This window comes from Rhizoctonia solani, chromosome 1 (assembly GCF_016906535.1).
Source record: "Rhizoctonia solani chromosome 1, complete sequence".
Lineage (NCBI taxonomy): Eukaryota > Fungi > Basidiomycota > Agaricomycetes > Cantharellales > Ceratobasidiaceae > Rhizoctonia > Rhizoctonia solani.
The window spans coordinates 568,932-594,740 of NC_057370.1; the positions used below are offsets into that span (position 1 = coordinate 568,932).

The window sequence follows — 25,809 nt, forward strand, 5'->3', positions numbered from 1 at the left end:
TGAGAATCCCTAAGCTCACAACGAAGTATGAGAAATGTGAAACGGACTTTTTGAGACCATTACCCTGGGTGCTATAGATTCTCTCATAATCATTATTAAACCCATATGAGATACGCCAATTTGGACGTTTTGCGACGAAGCCTGCGGAGTCACGAAATAGCGACTTAGCCGGAGCATGTAGAAAGTCACGTGAGGACCTTTTTTTTAAAAAAGAAAATTCATATTTTGAGAGCTACATGCGAACGAGGCAAACCGCTCATCACGTGAGGACCTTACGTCCACGTCCATACGCCCTTACAACCGCTCTATACGCCCTTACGGCCGTCCCTCCCCGTCCTTATGACCCGCCGCTTATCACGCCCTTATGGCCCCTGTACCTGGTCTTTACGGCTACCCCGTGCTTTCTACCTCGCTTGTCTTTCTCTGTCTCTCTTTTTCCCTTTCTCCCTCTCTTAGCGTAGTTTGCCTCGGTTTGTGAGCGGTTTGCCTTGTTCGCATGTAGCTCTTTGAAAATGAATCAAAAAAAAAAAGAGTCACGTGAGAGCCGCTGCATGCCGTGTCGACTTGCGTCCGACCTCCGCCGTCTGGCCTCGTACACACCGAGTGCCGCGGCACGCCTTTTCGTGTCGTTTTTATCCCACCCACCATCCCGTAGGTCACGAGAGCTGGTTTGGGTCACCCACCCACGAGCGAGACTCGTAGTCGGGCGCGCCCGGTCCACCCTCGCTGCTTCGCAGCCGCCGGGGTCCCCAGCCTTCACCGATCTAACTCTTGTAGCCGAGGCGGACGAGCGGGCAGAGGATAAGTATAAACGTCCTTCTCGCCCCACAGAGTATGTTGAAGTCATTTCAAATCTGACATAGCCGACCACTAAACCGACGCCATCATCACTAATCCTAAAATACTCGCTATATCCCAACGCCAGTGTAACCTTGATAAATAAAGGGCTTTCTCAAGAAATTTGACTTGCTTATTTTTTCACCTAAACTTGTAATTTCACGTATATGTAAGTTTTAGTCTACTATCTCCACATATGATCCGGTTCAGCATGCTGGCCGAATCCTATCCGAACAGAACGCGTTCAGCTCCACTCTGGTAGATGTATGAACCGGTACCAATAGGATCAATCTTCTTTGATTATGCATAGAGGATTTGCACTGTATGCCTCGCAGCCTCACCCATTGGAGTAGACCTGGCTCACCTGATGCAGAAGTGATGCTAAACATAGTTCTATGCACGTCATTCATTTCCTTCTTTTGATAGAATCCCCTTCATCCTGAGAATTTGAGAAGGATAATACTCTCACAATTTCCGGATAAGGAAGTGGCCTGACGGTAAGTCACTTCACTCCTAGTCTTGTCTCGTAGAAGCTGAACAAAAAAAGCGGGTATACGTATAGTGAGTATCCTTTTCTATCAGTCCCTTCTGCCGATAAGACATTCTATCTGGTCGTAAGTTCTACGAATATGTGGAGTCCTGTTGTATAAAACATCATTAATTAGTGCTGAGTGCTACAACCGCTTGCACATTTGCACTTGTAACCATTCTCCAATGTTAGAGACACCAAAAGACATCACTCCTGTGGTCATTATCGGGGCAGGGTAAGATCCATCATAGTGTTCTTCTATACCCGATTCAAAGATTCGTTTTGTAGCATTGGGGGAATCGTAGCTGCCATATCCCTCCAGCAGAAGATTGGATTAAACAATTATAAGGTGAGCGATTTGAGAGCCATAGAGAGTTCGATTGTTTTTGTTCTCAAATGATCATAGATATACGAGAAGGCTAACGATGTTGGAGGAACCTGGAGGGTAAGTGATTGCAATTCCTAATTGCACAATGGTTGTATCTTTGCTGAACACGCATAATAGCAAAACACCTATCCCGGTTGTTCCTCGGATGTTCCAGTGCATTTATTCTCGTATGTAGCGCTCACAGCTTGTCCAAAATACTTATTCAATTTCGCATACAGCCTTTCCACGGATCCCAACCCGGACTGGAATCATGTATTTGGCTCATATTCAGAGATCCAAGCATACTGGAAACACTTGGCCATAAAGCATGGTGTTGAATCACACATTAACTATAGCAAGGAGGTTCTCTCCGCTATTTGGAACGAGGATGCCAACTGCTATACTCTGAATATCAAAGATACACAAACAGGTGTGGTAACACAAACCAGGTCCAGAGTAGTTATTTCAGCTATTGGAATTTTTCATTACCCTAAGTGGCCCGAAATCCCTGGAAGAGAGTCGTTCAGGGGCATTTCACTTCATGCTCAGGCTTGGGATCACTCTGTGGAATGAGTGGAAAGAGAGTTGGGCTGATTGGAAATGGTTGTGCCGGGTACGTATCCCAACGAAAAGGGTAATAGTAAACTAACACTGACTTGACTAGCTCCCAAATATTACCTTGTATTTCGGAAGATAGGTCAACAATTGTTACAAACTTTTGCAAAACCCCCTCGTGGTATGTTGGTAGGGTAAGCAACCAAAACATCCTTTTGTACTCTTGCATAACATAACTAATATTAATCTGGGGATCAAAAGCGACAGACAAAAGTACCGGAATGGGTGAAATGGCTGTTCCGGAACGTGCCTGCAACACTCAGAATATTCAGATACTTAATAGCGTGTTTTGTAAGTCTATTCCCATAGCTTTTACCAACGGCTAAATGCTGAGCAATTGATATGATCCAGATTGAATTCAATTATCAATCATTGAGAAATCGTCCAGGTGCAAGCTACTTTCAGAATCGGGTACAGAAGGTTGGTTTTAATGCTCCTTCCATTCTGGTTAGTTCAGCTTCTGTTGTGACAGTATGCGATCAACTACATTAAAAGTACCGCTCCTGAAAAGCATCACGCCAATCTTCTTCCCAACTATCGTGGGTATTCTAATTGAATATTCGTATAGACTTTGCATGACCGTGTTGTCCCAAAATTTAGCTATGGGTTGCAAACGTGTTATCGCAGATCCTGATTACCTCTCGGCACTACACAGACCTAATGTCAATTTAGAATGGGACCCAATCGTAAAAATAATCCCCGAAGGGGTGATAACAAAATGTGGTAAGTCTGGATAGAAACTCATTCGAATTTCCGGTTGTTGAACGGTACCCAAACCAATACTAAAACCGGCATGATAGGGAGGAAGTATGAACTTGACGTATTATGCTTTGCAACCGGATTCGATGTAGAAAGTTCGGTCGTTCTGAATGTGCAGGGAAGGAACGGACTCACACTCAAAGAGTACTACACACGCGAAGGGGGCCCTACTGGATATCTTTGTACTACGGCTCCTGGTTTTCCGAATTGGATTACACTGTTCGGTCCGAACACTATTGGTAAGGATTTCCTTAGGCTACTGGTAGATACGAACTTAATATTAATGAGACTATGCCCAGGCACTGTCTCACTTGTATACTCAGATGAGCTACAGGTTTGTTCGCTCCGTCCTGAAAAGATGAAATTTCACCATATATTTTATAGATGAACTATGCAGTTCAATTGATTGAACCGGTTCTCAGAGGACAGATACAAAATTTCTCACCCAGGGCCGACAAAGTTGAAGCATGGAATCACTGGCTACAATCATATCTCAGTAAGGATATCTACACCGGATGCGCCACATATTATCTGCACAGTGAGTATTCATGAGTCAAACTCGTCCATGTATTAAGGCTCTCTTCAGATAACGGTGAAGGAAAGAACATAAACGTCTGGCCAGGAGGAAGTATGTATATGTGGTGGAACTTGTACCGACCCATTTGGAAGGACTTTGATATCAGGGGCGACAAAAGGCACCCGTATAGCCAACTAGGGGGCTTTGTCTATCCTGTTCTCTTTCTATTGGGTTTGATATGTGTTGTTCACCTTTTCCTTGTCACCCTAGGCCTATGATTGAAAATAACAGTTTCCGCAGACGTTTGGCTGGGGCATTATACCGAATATCACACTTAGCAAAGACATTGGCTATGTGGCTATGTGAGCCATTTGAATATAAGAAAGCGTGCTGTTCAATGATCACACAGAGTTTGTGGAGATCATGTATCGAGAAATCCTAGAAATATACTTTGGGTGGAGATATTAGCTGAGCCTATCTATGCGCTCATCGAATAATCCCACCTATCACTCATTCACAGGCATGGCCGATACTGAGGCCAGGGCCTCTCCCTTCCAAGAGGTCAGCCACATAAGAAATTACGCCCAAATCGGAAGGCTTAATACCCCAGTGTAGAGAGGAAGCTGATAGGTGGGGAGGCACCCGAGCTGAGGCCTCCAAGACATAAATACGACCCACAGACTGAGTGGACCACCTGCACCTGATATTGTGATGACAGCACCGAGCGCGTTTCTCGACCTGTTTTTCTTTCTTTATCCCCCCCCCTTTTTTTTTGGCAGGAGGTGAGTAATGTTTGCAATCGGTTGGTGAGACGGCAGCTGCGTGAATGACTAGTCGGCCTTACTCGCGCGTACGAGTCCAAAAAAGTCATCACGTGACCTCGTATGTGCCAGCTTCCTCGGCTCAACATTGGGTGCGCTACCCTGCAGACTACGTCCCACCACCCCTTGATGTTCCCCAGATTTCGATGAGGGCAAAACTCGATTTCTTACTGTACTTGAGTACGTGTGATACAGTCCGGGCAAAGATACAATGGAGCATATTTCCAACGGTTGGGATCATCCGGGCTCGGTCAGTGCTCGGCGATGCCCAGCGCCGATAATTCCAATTGTCTAAGATGAGATTAACCGAAAATAGTATTTATCCTCTTATCCAAGAGTTACGACAGCGAACCAGCCCTTTCACTCAACCTTTTAGAAGAGAGAACCGATGATTTTTAGTCATCTTGGCTGCCTCTGCGGTGTCAACCAGCGTCAGATGCAAACTGCGCTCGCTGCGTACACAGCCCGAGCCAGAGATAAAAGGAGAGAGATCATAGCGTATATTGGGCATCAAACTTCTCGCCTGTATATCTCCATAGTCAACTCAGTCTCAGAAATATTGCAAGATGGAAGATGATATCGCTGCTCTTGTGAGTAGGGATACCAATGGCCTCGATGTCTATTCACAAGCAGTGACCTAGGTGATTGACAATGGTTCTGGGATGTGTAAAGCTGGATGTAAGTCCTGTATAGCAAGCTCTTCAATTGTAACTCTACTCACGCTGAATATATCGACAGTTGCTGGTACGAGTCATCCCTACTAAAACGGTCAATACTTTTGATTGCTGACATCTCATACAAAGGCGATGATGCTCCACGCGCTGTTTTCCCGTAAGTGTGAATACTTGAGCTTGGATATTTCTTTATCTCATTGTGTGATATTAGTTCAATTGTCGGTCGCCCCCGCCACCAAGGAGTAATGGTGGGTATGGGCCAAAAGGACTCTTATGTTGGGTATATAAACAAAAACGTTAAGTTTGACTCCTGCTTACCAAGTTGTATAGGGATGAAGCTCAAGCCAAGCGAGGCATTCTCACCCTCAAATATCCCATTGAGCACGGAATCGTTACAAACTGGGACGATATGGAAAAGATTTGGCATCACACCTTCTATAACGAACTTCGTGTTGCTCCCGAGGAGCACCCAGTGCTTCTCACCGAGGCTCCACTCAATCCCAAGGCCAACCGAGAAAAGATGACGCAAATTATGTTCGAGACATTCAATACTCCTGCCTTCTACGTTTCGATTCAGGCCGTTCTCTCGCTGTATGCGTCCGGTCGCACTACTGGTATTGTGCTTGATTCCGGTGACGGAGTGACGCATACGGTTCCAATTTACGAGGGATTCTCCCTTACCCATGCTATCCTTCGCCTTGACCTAGCTGGCCGGGACCTAACTGACTACCTCGTGAAGATTCTCACAGAGAGGGGTTACTCTTTCACTACAACCGCCGAGCGTGAAGTAGTGCGGGATATCAAGGAGCGACTTTGCTATGTTGCACTTGATTTTGAGCAAGATCTTACTACCGCAGCTCAAAGCTCTCAGATGGAAAAGAATTACGAGCTTCCAGATGGCCAGGTAATCACAATCGGTAACGAACGGTTCCGCACTCCCGAGGCGTTATTTCAGCCTTCTTTCCTTGGAAACGAGTCGAGGGGAGTCCATGAAACTATATACAACTCTATCATGAAGTGCGACCTCGACGTTCGCCGAGATCTCGCAGCGAATATAGTCCTATCCGGAGGAACTACCATGTACCCCGGTATTGCCGATCGTATGCAAAAGGAGCTAACTGCACTTTTGCCCTCAAGCATGAAAGTCAAGATTGTTGCACCGCCTGAGCGCAAGTATTCAGTATGGATTGGTGGATCGATTCTTGGTAAGTAAATATTAAAACACTACGATAACCTTCTCTGATGAATCGCGCTACCAGCTTCCCTGTCAACATTCCAGAACTTATGGTGCTCTAAGCAAGAGTACGATGAGTCTGGACCCGGGATCGTTCATCGTAGTGAGTCTATTTGAATTATATTATTCGATCTGAGTGCCTATAATTTAATCGCGCTCCTTCAGAATGTTTCTAGTTTAAGTTTCTCGAGATTCAGGCTGCGGCTCAAAGGTCTACCCATAGAATCTCATGAATTCTGAGTAGCTGTCTGGCATTCCTGGTCGCTCAGATCGGCTTGGCTCTGTAGTATCTTGGCTCTGTAGTATCTTGATACTTGGTTATCTAATTCGATTGGTTCGGCTCGTCCCATCATACGGGTGACGTTGTAGTAAAACCTCCGGGCCAAGCATCAAGCTAGCTTTTCATCTTCCGTAACTAAAATTGCCAGTAGAGATGCGTTGTGAGCTCTTTCGGCATGTCCATGTTCAACCGGCTTGCAGAAAGAAAGAGATTACGTGATAATTGGTCGGGTGCTTACTTTCTAACATATAGCTGTCATGATTTGTTCCATATTCTCTCATTCACCGTTTCTGGTGTATTATTTCTACTGACTTACGCGACACTCGACAAAAAGGCCCCCGTCCTTGGCTCTTGTTCGCCCTGTGCCGGCTTAGAGATCAGCCAACTTCACTCACCTGACTTGCGAGTCGCTCCGTTTGATAGAAGCCATTCGGCTTCGGTCGACAATATCACCGGCCACTGGCTCATTCCGCATTATGTTCTAGAAGACATGCAGTGGTGACGAGGTTCTTCAAGATCGAGTATACCATGTTGCGTATGCCAAGCCAACATCTTTTCACGCACGGCAACCCGCGTCCTGGAAATTCGAAATGTACCATTCCGTCATGTTCTTATGATGTATATATTGTTTTCTAATATCACTCCAAGCAAAAACTGGCTCCCCCCCCCCCCAGACATTCATACCATCATTCACAATCCATGTCAGTCAATATTGCAATCATTGGAGCCGGGTAGGTTTCTTTCGTATTCCCTTCTACTTCTACTTAAATCCAGAAAAGTATTGGCGGGATCACTGCGGCAATTACATTACAGAACAAGCTCGGTCTCTATGATTATACGGTGAGCCGTGATGATATTTATAGCCTAAAGTCTAAGCTAACTTTTGCCAATCGTGTTAGATTTATGAGTTGGCACCAGATATAGGAGGCACTTGGAGGGTGAGTAAATCGATGACCAAAGTTTTCTAAACCAAGTCCTACTATTCATTAAGCAAAACACGTACCCGGGCTGCGCATGCGATGTACCTGGACATTGGTACTCGTAGGTCAAATCAACTTATCTCAAATGGACTACCTCGTATTCATTCGCCCCCAAAGCCTGTCGTCTGAGCCTAACCCCGACTGGTCGCGCTCATTCGCACCCCGGGAAGAGATTTATCAATACTGGAAGGGTCTCGTCAACAAACATAGCATAGAGCCTCATATCAAGTTCAACACCGAGTTTGTATCGGCGGCATGGAACGAAAAGGATAAAAGCTATACCATGCGTCTTCGAGATGTCAAGACTCATCAAGTAAAGGAAGTCAGAGCAAAGATCGTCATATCTGCAGTAGGCTATTTCAACCACCCTCGTTGGCCAGATGTTCCGGGACGAGAAACGTTCGAGGGCGATTTATTGCACGCTCAAATGTGGGATCATAGCGTACCTTTGAGCGGGAAACGCGTTGCGTTGATTGGGAACGGGTGCTCCGGGTTAGTTACAAAAGCAATGATGTTGAAAGTACACCTCAGATTCTTCTTAGGGCCCAGATCCTTCCGGTGATCTCGGAAGATAGCTCCACCAAGGTAACGAACTTTTGTCGCACCCCATCCTGGTTTGTACCAAGGGTGAGTGATATCACGCGCCTTGATGGATGTACCATTAAGCGGCCGAACATTTCTCAAGGATAACGAGCCACTTCCATATTGGCGAAAATGGTGCTTCCGACACGTCCCATACGCGCTGAAAAGTCTACGGCACCTAAATCTGGCAAGAGTGAGCTCACTGTTTCGAATGTCGTTTGCGAACTTGCTCTAAATGCATCACTGATAGAGTGAAGTATATTATCAACAATTCAAATTGTCTTCTTTTGGAAATTACTTCCGGAACTTGATACGAAATGTCAGTTTGTCCATATGGATCAATTCATCAAACTAATCCACGCATAGTATATGACCGAGTACATCAAGAGTGTCGCCCCAGCACAGTATCATCAATATCTTATTCCGAATTATGGTGTGTAGATTTTATTATTAATAATTTGATTGAAAAATCCTCAATTGTGGTGCATATATGCACGCCTTGAAATAGAGGTTGGTTGCAACGGGTTGTTTGGGATCCTGGGTACTTGAAGTCACTTCACCGCCCGAATGTAGAAATGGAATGGGATCCTATTGCAAAGATACTTCCGGATGGTATCGAAACTGTGTCGGGTGAGTTTTACCTTGCCCGCTTTTACACCAATACGCTACTTATATTTGCTGGCCACCAGGGCATAAACACCAGTTTGATGTCATAGCATTCGCTACCGGGTTTGATATTGCACAATCACTTGTGTTTGATGTGACTGGAACGAACGGTCAGCGGCTTCAAGAGTATTATGATCGAGAAGGAGGTCCAACTGGATACCTGGGCACCACCATTCCCGGTTTCCCAAATTGGTTCACGGTGCTAGGACCAAACACTGTGACTGGTAAATGTCAAGCGTGATTTTGTTGCACCCAAAACTGATATTTTCTATAGGTCATTCATCGGTTATTTTTGCCGAAGAGCTCCAGGTACGGACCAAGACGTACCAAAATATCTTAATGTTCTGACTTCCATTATCTTAATGTTCTGACTTCCATTATCTAGATGGATTACATTATCCAACTTCTTCGACCGATTTTGGCGGGTGATGTCAAGGGACTCATGCCTCGTGCTGATTCAACTCGAGCTTGGAACAAATGGGCTCAGTCCAAGCTAGGAAATCATGTATGGTCCAATTGCGTTTCTTGGTATCGTGTCGGTTTAGGCAAGTAACCCTGGATTCGCACTTGGTAAGACACGGGGCTAACCCACGCCATAGACGGAAAAAACGGAAAAAACTTTACGATTTGGCCAGGCGGAAACTTGCACATGTGGTGGTCACTCCGCAAGCCTGACTGGAAAGATTTCGAGGTTATAGGAGACAATAGCTGGGTACTCAAACGCCGGATTTTGGATATCATTTCCTCCACGGCTCAGGTTGGCGTGATATCAGCCAGTATTGCAGCTCTGGTGCTTGCTAAGACCGGTAATTGGGATGCGTTTGCAAAAGCGATCCAGGGAAGACTTGGAGATGGCCTTGATTGGTGCCGCAGGTTGGTATCGGTGTAGGATATGACATTGTGTTTGATCGTACTTTACATCACAATGTATGAAGAATAATAATGTAAATGAGCAAATGGCAAACTTGTTATTGATATTCGGTTGCAGCATCCCCAATCCCTTCAGCTGCAATATCGAATGACAATAGTACCAAAAAGGTGTCCGTAAAGCAGTTTTCAAAGAACGAGGCAGAGGTTGCACATTTCCTTCCTTGTTGGTTGAGAACAAATTATTCCCAGGCCCTGTAAACATGTGGATTACGCTGCAGAGTTGTATTTGAATGGAAATCAAGACATTCTACACCTTCCTTCTTTGGTATAGGTGGCGGTCTCAGGGGTTCCGATCGGATGCAAAATAACTGAATTTGTCAACCGACAACAAACGCAAGACCACCAACCAAACGGTAAGTCATTGAGGCCTTTAACGTCGAGGGAGGGTATGTCGGTGCTGCGCATGGCTGACGGTGATATATGGGTGTTTCTGCGCTGTTGAGATGCGAAATTACAGGCTGGACGAACGGATGGGAAATGGGCGCACCAGATGGACCAAAGTGAACTGGCAACTGAACTAACTCGAACTCGTTGGACAGATAATTAAAGATGGGTCGCGTTATCCGTGCGCAGAGGCGTTCGCATGCCATCTTCAAGGCCCACACTCGCCTGAACAAGAACCCGGCCCGCCTCCGTCCCCTCGACTTTGCTGAGCGCAACGGCTACATCCGTGGCATTGTCAAGGAGATCATCCACGATTCCGGCCGGTGAGTCTTTCTTTTAATACAATTATACGCTCATTATCTCGATCCTAATCGGCTATATCCAGTGGCGCTCCTCTCGCCCGTGTCGTCTTCCGCGACCCCTACCGCTACAAGCTCCGCAACGAGACTTTCATCGCCACCGAGGGTCTCCACACTGGTGCATTCGTGTACTGCGGAAAGAAGGCCGCCCTCTCCGTCGGCAACGTTCTCCCAGTCTCTCAGCTCCCCGAAGGTGCGCCAAATACGGTCAAAAATCAAAATCTTTACTAAAATAGAACCCGGTTAGGTACCATCATCTGCAACGTCGAGGAGCACGTTGGTGACCGTGGTGCGCTTGCCCGTACTTCCGGAAACTACGCTACTGTCATCGGTCACTCCCCCGAAGACAACAAGACCCGCATTCGGTAAGCATTGGGTGTATGCGAAAAGTAAGAGCTCAAAAACTAAAGCTATTAACAGTCTTCCCTCTGGTGCGAAGAAGACCGTTGCCAGCAATGCTCGTGCTACCGTTGGTATCGTCGCTGGTGGTGGACGTATCGACAAGCCTCTATTGAAGGCTGGCCGTGCATACCACAAATTCAAGGTTCGTAGCCAGACATTATATAACTATCCCTTATATTGAAGCTATCAAATTACAGGCAAAGCGCTACAACTGGCCTCGTACTCGTGGTGTGGCTATGAACCCCGTCGATCACCCTCACGGAGGAGGAAACCACCAGCACATCGGAAAGGCTTCGACCATTGCCCGTTCCGCCGTCCCCGGTCAAAAAGTCGGTCTTATTGCTGCGCGCAGGACAGGTCTGTTGCGTGGTACCGTCAAGGTCAAGGAGACCTAGGCTCGCTCCCGGAGCTCCGCTTGGCTGGTCTCGTGTATCTGTACTATGTGGATGGAGGTGTTGCATCGCTTTTTGGTGCGAAAATTTATATGCCTATGCCAATTTTGTTGTTATCGATGTGCATGCCACGATATTCATTTTTGTCACTGATGAGTCATTGCTAAGCGTGATTGAGAAATAGACAATGAAACTTCGGTGATATTTGCTTTATTTACGTGCAAAATTGATCTGTATGTGAAGTTCACCTGGTTGCTTTAAAGCGGAATTATATCACGAATTCGCGCGGGGGCGCAAACGTAGCTTTAATACCAACCAGCGCGTATTTACCTTGGCCAACGCATTTGTCCTCATACTTAGGGACGCCTTCACCATTGCTTAGTACAAAGTGCAGGTTTGCGGTCCCCGGTTACTTCTTGTGTCAAAGTTACAACCTACACACCCTATAGTCGGTAGTTTACAAACAAAGGTCCAAGTAGTTGTAGACATCATATAATTGAAACAGCCTATGCGTTGAATACTTGAGATGTAATTCCGAGCGCGACCACCCTACTTGTGACAGGTGAACTGCAGCGCGCAGGGGATTCATTGACCAGAGACTCCTAATCACGTGACCCACCCAAACGCCACTACATCCTACCACCCCGAGTAGCCACCAAGCGCGATGCTAGTGTATGGCTTCGCACTTTCAGTACCCACTAGCTATCCCTGATGACGACACAAGTCATCACTCATAGTTCTCTGCCATCTCAAGCCTTCGATCTGGACGGTAGCAGTCTTGGGTGGCCCGGCCGACACCCCTAGGCCGCCAAAGGCAGCCCTGGGCTCCACCACTCGTACCGCGCCGAGAGCCGGTTTTGGACTTGTCACCATGACCTCCCACATGTAGATACATGCATTTGTACATATATATGTACATTAATATATACGAAGACTAGACTCGAGGATAGGTTAAGTGTAAAATATTATTCATTTATGGAGATAGGTAGTTAGGCTCAAAGCACATGATATTATATCGCAAAAGTCACGTGTGCTTGGTTATATTTATCCATAAGCTTGTTCTTGTGTGTGTGGCTCGTGGAACTAAACGTCGACTGGAGACTCGAACCTAAATATTAATTCGATTCGCTCTTCCAATACTCTTGATAGCATCTATTTCCGCTGATTCCAAAAACTGACTTTTGACCATAAACCATTGAGTTTATTGGACACTGTGGTAAGGGACACAACTGCTACTATGGCGCCAAATCAGTACTTAAGCTTAGCCGTTTGGTACTCGACTGACTTTATAATCATCGAACACATCGATAAGTACTTGAAACCCATCTCTACGACACAGCACAACTGAATCACCCCAATGGAACATCCGGATTGGGGCCCAACTCAATCTCAGTATTCGGCTACTTTCTCATCCCGCATGGAAGAAGCCTTCACCCGCTATATGGCTACTAAGGAATTTATATCATATGCACCCAGAGACTTTATCTCATTGGGGCTGCTTGAGACGGCTCTCGCTGCTGGAGAAAATATGCATAAGACGGGGTACCTGGGTGGCACAGGAGTATTCTCACTACTGGTGACCACCCTACGAGCATACGTCAAGAGACATCCAGGCGATGTAAGTACTTAAGAAGCAACCACTGAACTATCAATTAACAACGACTTGCTTGATATTGCTCGTCTATAGGTATTCAATAACTACTTCGGGTTTCTCTGCATCAGGCATCTCATACGCATGGTTTGCATTGGAGTATTATCCGAAACCTCTTCACTTGATAAATTTTTGAGAGCTTTGGAGCCTTCTCTGAGCTGGAACTATGTCACAGAACTACTAAGCCATGTCGTAACGGACTTCATGTACCAAACTTCAGCTACTGACAGCTCTATCACAAATACCGTCGACTTTGCATCCCTTCGTGGACCCATATTTGTAGGTGACGGCGGACTGAATCAGGAGAGTGCTGATTACTTGGTGCACTTGTTGTGGACAAGCCGCAAGTCGATCGTTCCCCTCAGGTCTAAAGGACTACTACCGGGTCTTCCAGCTTTGATTTTCGTACTTGCTGAAATTACGCGCCGGCCTACAAACTCGTCAGAGTGAGTACCAGATGGACTCACTGCTAATTATGTCATTGAAACCTTTTGTATCTTATTTAGCTCCCAGAAGCCGTGGGTTCAGCTACAAGACCTTTCGCTTCGTTGTTACCTGGTTAACGCAAGTGATGCTGATCGCAAAGCGCTGCGTCAAATTAGTCTGTGGATTCATAATATACTTCACCCTCCCGGGCGTCCAGGCAGCAATCTACGACCGGACTACGTACCCTTCGATAATGAAGATGGTTGTATGATCGGCCAGGCATATATTGACTTGCTATCCCCACCAATAGATCCGTCGTTCGTTACGACCATGCACATATTCATCAACATATCCTTGGTCCTTCTTCGTTGGGTATTCATCATGCTAACCAAGCCTAGCCCGAGAGTTCCGGCTTTGGATAGTTTGATACCAAATGCATTCAATGCAGCATTAGAGCGACTGGGAGCTGAGATTGATCAAGAGTCCAACAGCGCCATGTCCCTCATTACGCGCGTATCTTTGTGGTATTATATTGCAGACATTTGCAGACAAATCCAGTATGTACACGGCCGATGCTCAATTATTTCCAGACTCACAGAAAGCACGCAGGTGGTTTCATGAGAATACTGTAGCGCTCGACTCTCGAGAAGCACTTATGACCAAACTTTATGATGCTGATTTTCATGGCTTGCTTGGTCGTCACCTTACCTTGTCTGTACGAATCGAAAAACAGAACTTCGACCCTTGTTGTTCGGAGGGCATGTATTTGGCTCTCCTTTACATGCGAGTAATGTGATGTGGGACTTTTTCTTAGGAGCTATTGACCAAGTCTCGAATTTCTTCAAATCGGCACCCAATATATCCGATATGCAAATACAGTCGACTGCAGCGCAATGGCTCAAGGTCTTGAATCACATGTTCTATCGTCATGCATCGCTCATTCCGTGCCTCACACCTCGGGATATTCTTGATGACTCGATGGAGGCCTGGACGACGCTCCGTACCTCGTCGCTTTCGCGTGCGCTGAAATATGACCCGTGTGATAATCCGAGGTGCCCAAGTCCCGTGGTATATGGCCGAGAACCCGAAGCGAAAGTGGTATGCGAAAGGTGTGCTAGAGCGAGGTATTGCGACCGGCGGTGCCAAAGCATGTAAGTTTACGTGCGATGTATTGTGTAACTATGAACAACGCTAATTTCGTATTCTCTGTTGAATTTGTACAGACACTGGCTATTAAAAACGAATGATTCACACTCATTAAATTGCTTCTAGTTCGGGTGTTTCGTATGGTCTTGGTGTACTATTTGACTAACAGCATATTCTGCTGAATGCCGATTGCTATTTGCTTGCAAATACTCTTTCTCCATAATTGATTATGAATCATTTGCGGTATACCTGCCTCCAAAGAGCTTCTGAGACCTTGTGATCCCAGTATGCTATGGCATATTGCTGTGGTTAGTTTAGTAGCAGCCGAGGCGGGCTTACGAACCAATGATTTGAGAATTTCAAAGCGTTGCTGCGATCAATGATGGTCATTGATGGGCACTGATACAGAATTTCGGTCAATTATATGAATAGCCGGCTGAAGTATCCGTGAATCGGGATATAATACGGCAAGAGGAGCCAATGCATACGATAGGGTACTTCATATTTGATGTGGAAACGACGTCGTTGGCGAGTGCTTGGGCATTTGGCCATTTTCGGAAGCGTAGAAACCTCCGATATAGGATGAGACAGTGCTCGGGATGCAAAATAGGGCGAAGCAGAGATCGTTCTGGTCAATTATTTTGTGCAAAGTGCGAGATTATACAGGAACAGGATGAGTAACTGTACTAAAAGATACGACTCGGGTGTGGTATCAAAAGCGTGCTCCTACTGAGGTCATTAGGCTACTTCAAGTATCCTCGCCAACGCGAGAGAGGGCAGCATGTTCTGTGGCGAGCGCACAGTTGCTTGGCAGCTGGTATATTATATGGCGCTACGCACCCGCTGTTCAATCTGAAACACTGATATAATATGATATTAGCCAATTACAATAAGCGGGCTCTATCCCGGGTATCAATCTGGACTCTTATTGACACTATAGAGTAGATTTTTGTACAGTGAACTGTTATCGGCCGGAGAGGGGGCCGAGAGATCAGAGAAATTGTATGTAGCACCGCTATCCTGGGGGTGGAAAATTAACCGCTAGTGTGAGAGTCTACTCCGCACTGGTTGTCATGCCTAAAACCCGAGACCAACAGGCGGCAAAAATTATTATTCAAAGATTGACCAAGGAGAACTTCCAGGAGCTAGGGAACCCAACTAGAACAAATCAGTTAAGAGGCATATGAAGAAGACATCTAATGAGGTGAGTTGATGGGTAGGCCCGGGGAAAGCGCCGGGCGGCACGGGCTGATTTATCCGGCACAAGCGCGCTTGTGATGTTCAGACATCAGTGCCGCTTGATCCGCTTGCTTTGATTACTGGACTCACAAGTAATGCTGTACACTCACTTTCCTATCCACCGCGGTTATCTAACAGTCGGTATGTCAATAGGATGACTGGGGAATTCGATGGAGGAACCAGGAACAAGTGGTACGTTATGCCAAACATCTACTCCTTGCATTTGTATAATGACAGACTGAATCCCCAAGTGTGCCAAGCCAAGGCTGGACAATTAATGGCTCACGAGTACCTCGAGATTGACGTCATTTTCCACCGACCGAGACCGGGATACTAGATCCTGTCTACAGGTAGAGACACCCGAGCCCGGCCAAATCAGACCACAGTTTTTTATCAAATACTTGTGGATGGTAGAGGCGGGATCCCGGTCATAGGACAGTAGAGCTGCGAACGCACCAGTGTCCACGAAAGGTATGATGTCGCTAAACTAGCGCCTCTTCACACAATTGACTCTTGTGAAGTGCGATGGCTTATGGTCGTAGGTCCGGTAATACTATATAAGAACGGGGATAGCTGGTCTTTGTTCAGCATCTCCCAGTGGTTCTATTAGATCGACATCGGCGCTTCAATAAGAATTCCTACTGTATTGGGACACTTAACATGCAACTTCGGAACGTTCCTCTCCTTCTTGCAGGAGTTCTTCTTCCAGTGACTGAAGCTGCACTTCGCCAACACACTCTCGAGGTCAGTTTACTTGGTTCAGATGTCAGATTGTATAAACTAATCCTTGTACAGCTTACGTATGGCACCCACAATGCCGATGGCACCACCCGCGAATCGTGGCTCATCAACGGGCAGACTCCAGGACCTCACCTGGTTTGGGACGAGGATGATGAGATCTCAGTAAGGGTTGTCAACAAAGGACATGAGCCTGTTGCCATGCACTGGCATGGGTAAGTAATCGTTTAAAGGGTCATTATTTCTATAACTAATTATGGCATTAGTATTGAACAAATCGGCACGCCGTGGTCAGACGGTGTCCCTGGACTCACGCAATGGCCTATTCCAGTTCAAGGAGACTTTGTGTACAACTTTACGGTCAAACAATCTGGCTTCCAATGTAAGTCTTATGAATGCTGAAGCGTGCCATGTTTCTGATCTACTGGCTATAGGGTACCACTCTCACTACGTATGCTCTTCAATCTGTCCTGGTTTGGATTGAACTGACATGATCAAATAGAAAATGCAACTCGATGATGGCCTTAAAGGCACGATTTATATCCGTCCGAATCCGAATAAGCCCAAGCCCTTTAGCCAAATCTCGACTGACGCGGCTGTGATCGAGAAACTCAAGCAGGCCGAAAACAACGCGCTCACCCTGAATGTGTAGGTCTCATGGATTTGATTATATGACGTTTGACCGATAATCTTGGGTAGCTTTGACTATAAGCACTACACCTCAGAGCACTGGATGGCCGAGTGGGAGCGTACTGACGTCGAGCAGCTTTGTATCGATAACCTTTTGAGTGAGTATATTCTCTCCATTTGATTAACACAGCAGTTAACCTCTCGAATAGCCAACGGAAAGGGACCGGTCATATGCCCAGATATGAACGAGCTCAACGCGATTGCTACTGCAGATCAGAAACCATTGACGAAGAAAGGATGCGTACGTGAAGCTTCTCCATTTGGCCTTGTGCTTTAATTAACAGCGATCTTCAGATGCAACCTGATAACAAATTGATGTTCCCTTACCCTGATTCTCAGGTTTGTTTTTTTCCGGTTTAGTTCGAGCTCTAGATATTTATGCTTCCTTTAGCCTGGCCTTGTATCGCCTTCAATGTGGACCGAATGCACCAACTCGAATACCAGCTTTGAGGTGTTCTCTGTCAAGCAGTCTGACGGATGGGTTGCATTCAACCTACTGGTACGTACTCTGGCGAATTCACCCAGCCAATTCGTTCTGACGTCTACTGTAGAATAGCGGTGCACTCTGGGATCTTCGTGTCTCGATCGATTCTCACAAGATGTACTTTTGTGAGTTCGCTCTATTACATTCATAACTACACAAATTAAACTCCCAATGCAGTTGCTGCGGATGGTCACTACACCAAGGTTCAAGTCGCAACTTCCATCCTCATCCCCATTGGCGAACGCTACCAGTTTTTCGTCAAACTCGACCAAACCCCGGGCGATTACCGCATCCGCACTGCCGCCGTTGTTCTTCCTCAACTCATCACTGGATACTCAATCCTTCACTATACGGATAAGACTGGCGCTGGACTGGTCGAGATGAAGACTTTACCTGCTTCTAAGAAGCCTGTGAGTATTGGCGATTTGCCTCCAGAACTCAGAAATTGATGCCTTAGCCAGTGGATTGACTATGCCGGTAACATCATTAACGGCGGAACTGACCTCGTTATGGGTAACCTGTCTCCGTACCCTGATCTACCACCTCCTCAAGGCAAGGCAGACGTCACTATCCCGCTGAACGTGACTCGTACTGGTGAATTCGGATGGGTTCTGAATGGTGCGTTCTCCCATCTTTTTATTATAACTCGTCACCAATCCGTTGTGGGTAGGTAAAACCTGGACATCACCCCCGGATAACTTCACTCCCCTCCTGTTCCAGCCCAGCCAATTCGCTTCTCTGGACGGGAGCACGTACTTCACATACCCCAATGGTTCAGTTGTCGACCTGATTTTCACTGTCACTGCTGGAAACCCCGCAGTGCATCCTCCTCATCCGATGCACAAGCATGGTGTCAAAGCTTGGTTGCTTGGTTCAGGCGATGGTCCTTTCCCGTATGCGAGCATCCAGGATGCTGTGAACGCTGGATACAAGGGTATCAATATGAAGAACCCGCCGTTCAGGGATGACTTTGTTACTGTGAGTTTTTTTTTATGGTTTCGCATTCGTTCATGGCAATTGACATTATTGTTCAGCCTGTTGCGGTTACTGGACAGGCCTGGGCCGCCGTTCGTTTCCGCGCTGTTGACCCTGGCCCAATCATCCTCCACTGCCATATCGATGCTCACCTAGCTACCGGAATGGTTATTGGTACGCCCCCTTTCTCTTGTAAATACCCGAAATCGTGTGCTGATGGAATCGAAATGTAGTTCTACTCGAAGGACCTGAGAAGCTCACTGGCAACTACGTTCCAAGTTACTATCTCTCGAAGAACAAGCCTTGAGCGGCTTAGAGAGAACACAAATGGACTTCATAATTCTTCCCTTGCTTTCTTATTCGTTTTTTCTGTAATGGGTACATAATTTTTATTAAGAATGGATATGTTTTAACTCTTCTGAGTAAGATTTGAGCTATTGGCATGCGAGTTATGTGCGCTTGAACGAGTTATGGGTTCCTTCAAGCCACATGTGTATGCGCTTTGATTTTCATGATGTCTACTCAATTATAATTTCACCAGGCTGGACTTTCGGCTGGGATGCCAAAAGAATCAGATCCTCGAACAGCCTCCAAGAAAACCAAGCAAAGACTCAAGACCACAAGCACAGGCGCGTCAACCAGCTGTTGTTCAGAATGCGGGGCGAGCAAAATGAACATGGGTATTGACATCCCCGTATTTCCGAGAGAAAGAAGTATGACTACATGGACCGACATTCATTCAGATCTAGGCTCAGCGTCGAGTGGGTGGGCCGAAAAGCCGGGCGCCAAGTGAAAGAAACGATCATTCCCTGGAGCTTCTTGTCGATCATTTCCGATTAAAATGGATTGGGCGTGTATCGGGTTTGATTCGCATCTATAATCGGCGTAGGCAAGCGGTTTATCTAACAATATATTCAAATATCGAATCTAGAGCGAACCGATACAAGTCGTATGTTAACTAAGGTACTCGTAGAGATCCATAGCCAAGCAGATGTGTACCCTTTGAGTATGAGAAGCGGTCTTGGACAGTTCTAACTCCACCCTGTTCTAATGCAAATCATGCCCAACAGGTTTGATGGTTGGAAATATTGGGGTCATGTCAAGTGGATCGCCGAATAGGAGGATCCTTTAGGCAATAAATTGCACCATCCGACACGCTGACGATTGGAACAGTAGAATATAGACTATCCGTATAGGATTCTATTTTTATCTTTTTTTTCTCGTATTGGTGGGTTACCTTAACATAAGCAAGTCGATTTACCCAGCGAACCGAGGTTTGTGAAATATGCTGCTTTGTTGGCAACCTACCCCAATTCAATAAAGACCATTGCTATCTCGAAAAACTTCGTATCCTTGAGGACTCAAGTGCCTTGTTGACGTGTCTCTTACCTCGGGCTGGATTCTGGTGTCGCCCTGTTTTGAAGAACACGTGTTCCAGTATTTTTTCTGTGCTACCGTCGTAAACTCGACGCCACACCGAGGTTGTTAACTCTCTTAGGAGTTATGAGGCCTCATTTTGTCGTTCTTGGGGGGACATCCTTATAATTTCACATAAAAGAGATTAAAATATGCGCTCGGTTGTGCTTCGAATAATTCAAGACCCTCGATCAGTGGCGGTGTCAGCGTCTTCTAGTAGTGTTTTTTATTGTCTTCTTCTGTCAGGCCAGCGATCAAGATGAAATGGCTGACATGTCTTTTGCTAATTTTGCGCGTCGGAATAATAGGCATCCTTACCTGTGTGTATTCAGGATGAAGTATTTAAACTGGCCGTCCAATATGCAAGTCTACATCACACAGCTACACCCTTGAGTTCGTATCACACACCCACACTCCTTCCTCCACACTCTTTTACAATGAAGACCTTTGCCCGTCTCTTTTCGTTCATTGCTTTCCTCCTCTCTGTAGGATTCCTCGCCCAGGCTTTGCCGACCACCGCTGGAAACGGCCTCGCCGTTCGCGACTACAGCACCCCTGCTGGCTATAACGGTGGCAGCCCTGGATCTGGATCCCCATCGACTCCCAGCTACAGCAAAGAGTCCTCTCCTTCTTACAAGGAAGATAAAGGACCTTCTAGTATCGACCTCGTCTCTGTTGTCGTCAAACTGGAAAAGGACCTTGGTGTAGTTTGCAAAGAACTTGGTGCGTTGATAATGAAGTAGACTGTGATATAAATTCTCACAGTCATGCAGAGGCCAGCGTCGATATCAACGCCGCAACAGTCGCTGTTGATAAAATTGTCATTATCATCAAGGCCTTTGTGGCAATCATTGTTGGCGTCAAGGTCGATTTGTCAGTTGACATTAAGACCCAGATCGCTGTGCAGATTGTTGCTTGCATTTCTGTGGGTTTTGCTTTATACATGTGCCATCTCCCGAAAACTTATACCTTTCCCTTTAGCTTATCGTCAAAGCTCTTGCTGCCGTTTGTGTCAGGCTTGGTGCTGACGTCTGCGTTGCTTTGATTGCCAAGATCGACGTGTGCATTCAGCTTCTCTTGATTACCATCAACGTTTGCGTTGATGGCATCCTCGCTATCATCATCTCCTTGTGAGTGCATTATCCAGGTCGCTGTCTATCCAAAGCTTCCTTGCTGACCATACCTCTTCCTGCGCAGGTGCGCCAAACTTGATGTGCAAGTTCTTGCGGCAATCAAGCTCCTTGGCCTTGAACTTCTCGTCAAGATTTGCGCCCTTGTTAAGATTATTGGTGCTATTTCTCTCTAAGTATCTCCTCCGGGTGTGGAGGTGTGGTGTGTTTCTTGCTACGACTCAAGTATTGTAGTTTCATAGTGTCGTATAATCTAGTACATCCTTTTATATTCCTCGCTACTGCTGATAAGATCCTCGAAACCTGTTGCTTCATTAACCAAAACAGGTGAGCCTCTGAGGCGCCACATGACCCAATTGGTTGGAAAGGGCGTGCGGTCAAGTACTTGCCAGACGTGCGCGTTTTATAAAGTATTATAGCATGGTACTTGGAGTACCAAGCGCGATGTCCCAAACATGTCTTTGAGTACTCAACTACTCTCCTCAAATTTTCAAACACTTGATCCTGCTTATTTATTCAGATATTTATATGTGGTTTTTTTTGCTAGCCCCGGGTCTTCGATCCCGACGGCGGTAGCTTGGACGAGCTGGCTCCTTGACTTGTACCTCACAAAACCCACATAGTACGCATATGAATGTGCCGGAGTTTTGAATTTGGCTAAGTAGCTCCAATCTAGTTAGTGACCAAGAACGAGTCGGAAGCAGTAACGAATCAATAAGCCCGGGACCAACCATCAAGCCGGGGATTGCGCGTGAAAATAGCTCCAACTCCATTAGCTTGAAAGATATAGGCACGTTTAGTTCGCTGTCTCTTTTATTGCATCCTCCGTCATGTACTCATAAGCACAAATATTGACTCATTTCTACACATCAAACTATTGAACCTCTGATGGGTTGATTGGCATTTAAGCTCGAAGGGAAGGCAGTGTAACTTTTCATACAGTTCTCGTCTGAACTCCGCAAATGCCCGACCCTCAAGATAACTCCGGTGTGTCAGCGTACAACATTGCCTGCAGTGCCGGAGGATATTGATCGCCGTCAATCTTGGTCTGATTCACTAATTCCTTCAAGGATTGGAATTCCTCAGGGCTCAGCTTGATTTGAGCGGCGGCAAAATTCTCTTCAATGTATTCAATACGCTGCGATCTATCAAACCAGTAACTTGTGAACCTAGAACATTACTGGAGGATAAGACTACTACTAACCCCGGGATTGGAATGATATCGTCTCCTAGCGCGAGCAAGTATGCCAGAGCAACTTGGCCCGAAGTGGCGTTGTGCTTCTGACCAATTTGTTTAAATTTATCGACCAATTCTAGGATTTTTGGGAAATTCTCCTGTGCATATCTTGGGATTTGCTTCCTTAGATCGGTATCCGAAAACTCGTTATGCGAAGTCTTAAAGGGAAAATTAGCGGACTACTTCAAACGTATTGGGTATATTCATACAATTTGCCCGGTGAGGAGACCCTTGCTCAGTGGGGAGTAAGCCACAATGGCAACACCCAGCTCGCGAGCCGTTTCGAGAAGGTGTCCATTTTGTTCAATAGCACGTTCGAATGGCGAGTACTACCGAAAATTTCGTCAGAATATCCGATTTATAAACACCATAAACATACCTCGACTTGGATGGCAGCGATTGGGTGCACTTTGTGGGCGCGACGTAATGTAGCTGGAGAGGGTTGAGAGAGCCCGATTTGACGTATTTTACCCGCCCTTGGGGTCACATATAAGCATGTACACTGTGGTTTTCCCCGGAGATAATAGCGTACTCACTTTACGAGCTCGACCAGTGCATTCATAGTTACTTCAATAGGCGTATTCTTGTCGATGCGATGTACATAGTACAAGTCGATCGTGTCAACATTGAGCTTTCGGAGCGACTCTTCTAGACACTGCTTGACGCTGAACCGAAACATATTGTAAACATGCATATTCTGGTCGTGTCTCGTCATAAACCTACTATTCAGGCGTGCCACAAGGTCCGTTGGGACGGAAGCCAAACTAGATAGAGGCCATGTAATTAATGATTTAAAAATACGTTATCTTGCAATGTTTACCTTGGTTGCTAAGAAAATCTACAGCATGGAAGTAAGTGACTTGTTTTTCCCATAAATACTGTGGTTTTACCTTGTCGCGCTGGCCGGTGCGCTTGAACCAACTCCCGATTAATTCTTCAGAGTCTCCCTTACGTGACACAATACGGGTTTAAGGCTGGAAGTGAGACACACGCTCGCAAAACTTACATATACATTAGCAGTATCCCAATGAGTGCAGCCAAGCTCTAGGAGTCGATCTAGGACCTAGGTAACAGAGCGATTAGAAGCAAGCGCACATCAATTCGGGATACTTCGTACCTTGAATCTTGGCTCATTCTCTGAGGAAACTACCTTTCCATAAGTACGTCCGCCAAGCCCCTATATCCAAACTCCATTATTAGGGATGTCATTCGACAGCGATAGGTATAGGGGGGCGCACCATCGCACCATAACCAATAGCAGGGAAGACTGAGTCGCCAATTTGACGGTTCAGTGTTGGCGCAGACATAATGAATCAAAGTCGGGTGAGCACTGAGATTGTAGGGCTTCTGGGACCTAATCATGAAGCAGTCGCTCCTCTATTATATATCTGCCATGTTCCAGTGATTGCTTGAAGGTACAATCTACTGTTCGAAACCTGAAGGAAAAACACCGACAGCTCCTCCACTTACCGGTGTTATGTGCCTCCACCTTCTCATACTTGTCGTAATGCATCAGGGGCATTTTTCACGGTCTGAATCCGACCGCCTAAGCCTTAATTTTATGCTCAAGTGGAGACAAAGCATTTTTCATAGTAGAAAATCCCTCACCCTAGACTACCCAGGCCTCAACAGTATATAGTAGAGTATAGAGCCATGAATAGTACATGTGCTTAAGCTCGTGCCAAAGACATACGAAAGTAAGTAACCGGAGATTTCCGGAGCGGGCGTTAGAATTTGCAATTTTCGGCCAAGCTTTGGCAGCCCAAATAGGATATTACACCTCCACCTCCACTTTTGCCTCCACTCATTGTGAACTTACAACCCCCGCTCCTTTAGTACATAGCTATTTTTGTGGGTGTATACGTCATTATTAGATTGGAACCCGCCATGCATAAAAGTGGGTTGGCCGGTCTATTATTTCGAAGGCACGCGGTCTCCGAGGGGTGGGTTGATTTCAACCGTTTGTCATACAACTGTGTATATGGCATGTTGAAGCAGTACTGGTCCGTAACTGCCTATAATAATAATGTAAACCCATATACTTATGTATACGTGTTAGTATATTTCTCTTAAGCTCGGTCGTTTTAATTGTCAGCAGCCACAACGTATACATATCCGCAGACGCTGTTACGAATCCGGGTGTCTTCGTGTTATTGATTTGCCACAGCACAAAGCTCCGCCCAAGATTCCTATCAGATATGATAGTAATGGAGGGAGCGAAAATTCTGGTAGGCTCATGAACAGGCGCCGGACTTCCATGCTGTGATGTTAAAAGCCGATGATAAGCACTGAAACCTTCGATGTAATTAGCCAAACTCCCCATGAGAGCGGTAGTGATAATGCCTTGGATATAATGCTCACCCAAAGGAAACCAGTCGCGAGTAACTACAAGAGTCGAACCCAGCGTAGGAATTGATACCATTATTTGGGGTCCACTAACGTTTGTGTTGATAGATACCGTAGGTGATTATGCCATGGTTCGCAGTTCCCATCGCCCCCGGGGCGGGCAGCGTTTGAGTGATTAAGTCTCGCGTCCAAATTAACTTCATTTCTATTCTCGTGCCATTATTTATACAATTCATTGATTCATGATTTCCCAGGGTCGAAAGCATACAGAAATCGCTATCACATTCTCCTTCAGGATTTGTTATCCGGCTGAAACTGGCGATCATGATCGAACTTTACCCATAAATATTTCACATTCTCGTATAAACTCGCGTGACGCTACTTGAATGCTTACGTCTCGTCTCTAAACGCTCGTAGATTTAGAAAGATCTTCTACCCGCGCTCAAAACCTGGTAATTTACACAAGGCTGAAAGTGCCTGCGGTCTGCATGCTTCCTGGGAAATGAAGTCGATACTCTGAGCTGAAGAGATTTTAGATACTAGCAGTTGATGAGATATAAAACGACTAGTCTTTATTTTGAGTAATTAGGGGCCAAGCATGTCAATTGATAGAGGCCAGGACCAGGGGGGACCGCACCTAAATTTGAGGGCGTTGCATAATCCTGATTTGTTTTGTTTCCTTGGACTAGTTTAAAGTGGTAAGTACATTGTCGATATTCTGGATTTTGCTCCTGAGAGTCTTCGTAGTCATTGGTTTTATGGTTGGTTGCTTTAAGCTTGTAGTCACCCATGAAGTTCGATGACGTCAGACGCTGGACTTTCAGTGGCATCCTAACGCTTGTGTGGCTGTGCTCACAATTCTCTCTTTCCATGTCATCACCTCTGGTCACCTACTTATTGGATTATCGTGAAGAAAAAATTGACGCAATTGGGTTGTGTTCGTATATTGTTTGTCGTCCATGATTCGGCCACCGACATCACTTGGCGCCTCTCGAATGTTGAT

General features: G+C 46.0%; 7 protein-coding genes across 7 annotated transcripts; 6 read left to right on the top strand and 1 right to left on the bottom strand.

The window, feature by feature from the left end:
• Positions 1 to 1,551: 1,551 nt before the first annotated feature.
• RhiXN_03669 (4-hydroxyacetophenone monooxygenase) lies at positions 1,552 to 2,306 on the top strand (the record flags this gene model as incomplete). Its single annotated transcript, XM_043323486.1, has 5 exons — positions 1,552 to 1,601; positions 1,655 to 1,715; positions 1,773 to 1,811; positions 1,872 to 1,921; positions 1,973 to 2,306. 5 exons carry the CDS (start codon positions 1,552 to 1,554, stop codon positions 2,304 to 2,306), a joined length of 534 nt encoding a protein of 177 aa, XP_043175905.1.
• Positions 2,307 to 5,011: 2,705 nt separating this feature from the next.
• RhiXN_03670 (actin) lies at positions 5,012 to 9,750 on the top strand (the record flags this gene model as incomplete). Its single annotated transcript, XM_043323487.1, has 22 exons — positions 5,012 to 5,035; positions 5,087 to 5,123; positions 5,184 to 5,189; positions 5,249 to 5,276; positions 5,331 to 5,399; positions 5,450 to 6,324; positions 6,379 to 6,456; positions 7,340 to 7,364; positions 7,413 to 7,473; positions 7,533 to 7,571; positions 7,625 to 7,674; positions 7,731 to 8,105; positions 8,156 to 8,240; positions 8,299 to 8,388; positions 8,446 to 8,514; positions 8,562 to 8,628; positions 8,769 to 8,825; positions 8,885 to 9,085; positions 9,136 to 9,170; positions 9,247 to 9,366; positions 9,407 to 9,431; positions 9,461 to 9,750. The coding sequence occupies 22 exons, from the start codon at positions 5,012 to 5,014 to the stop codon at positions 9,748 to 9,750; spliced, it is 2,706 nt and encodes a 901-aa protein (XP_043175906.1).
• A 590-nt stretch (positions 9,751 to 10,340) lies between these two features.
• RhiXN_03671 (ribosomal Proteins L2, C-terminal domain) lies at positions 10,341 to 11,331 on the top strand (the record flags this gene model as incomplete). Its single annotated transcript, XM_043323488.1, has 5 exons — positions 10,341 to 10,498; positions 10,561 to 10,727; positions 10,782 to 10,899; positions 10,955 to 11,078; positions 11,134 to 11,331. The coding sequence occupies 5 exons, from the start codon at positions 10,341 to 10,343 to the stop codon at positions 11,329 to 11,331; spliced, it is 765 nt and encodes a 254-aa protein (XP_043175907.1).
• Positions 11,332 to 12,685: 1,354 nt separating this feature from the next.
• RhiXN_03672 (MYND Zn-finger protein) lies at positions 12,686 to 14,642 on the top strand (the record flags this gene model as incomplete). Its single annotated transcript, XM_043323489.1, has 7 exons — positions 12,686 to 12,946; positions 13,016 to 13,425; positions 13,486 to 13,962; positions 14,015 to 14,100; positions 14,139 to 14,423; positions 14,467 to 14,556; positions 14,629 to 14,642. 7 exons carry the CDS (start codon positions 12,686 to 12,688, stop codon positions 14,640 to 14,642), a joined length of 1,623 nt encoding a protein of 540 aa, XP_043175908.1.
• Positions 14,643 to 16,450: 1,808 nt separating this feature from the next.
• Positions 16,451 to 18,984, top strand: RhiXN_03673 (Multicopper oxidase; the record flags this gene model as incomplete). The annotated part of the gene is made up of 15 exons (XM_043323490.1): positions 16,451 to 16,534; positions 16,586 to 16,743; positions 16,795 to 16,910; positions 16,963 to 16,979; positions 17,031 to 17,176; positions 17,228 to 17,316; positions 17,368 to 17,459; positions 17,513 to 17,557; positions 17,610 to 17,717; positions 17,770 to 17,827; positions 17,880 to 18,112; positions 18,164 to 18,320; positions 18,373 to 18,680; positions 18,737 to 18,851; positions 18,911 to 18,984. The coding sequence occupies 15 exons, from the start codon at positions 16,451 to 16,453 to the stop codon at positions 18,982 to 18,984; spliced, it is 1,800 nt and encodes a 599-aa protein (XP_043175909.1).
• Positions 18,985 to 20,530: 1,546 nt separating this feature from the next.
• RhiXN_03674 (uncharacterized protein) lies at positions 20,531 to 21,399 on the top strand (the record flags this gene model as incomplete). The annotated part of the gene is made up of 4 exons (XM_043323491.1): positions 20,531 to 20,816; positions 20,867 to 21,018; positions 21,075 to 21,223; positions 21,291 to 21,399. 4 exons carry the CDS (start codon positions 20,531 to 20,533, stop codon positions 21,397 to 21,399), a joined length of 696 nt encoding a protein of 231 aa, XP_043175910.1.
• A 797-nt stretch (positions 21,400 to 22,196) lies between these two features.
• Positions 22,197 to 23,767, bottom strand: RhiXN_03675 (aldo/keto reductase family protein; the record flags this gene model as incomplete). Its single annotated transcript, XM_043323492.1, has 11 exons — positions 22,197 to 22,368; positions 22,428 to 22,618; positions 22,670 to 22,789; positions 22,840 to 22,936; positions 22,997 to 23,125; positions 23,184 to 23,224; positions 23,281 to 23,298; positions 23,351 to 23,407; positions 23,467 to 23,523; positions 23,578 to 23,637; positions 23,699 to 23,767. 11 exons carry the CDS (start codon positions 23,765 to 23,767, stop codon positions 22,197 to 22,199), a joined length of 1,011 nt encoding a protein of 336 aa, XP_043175911.1.
• Positions 23,768 to 25,809: the final 2,042 nt, after the last annotated feature.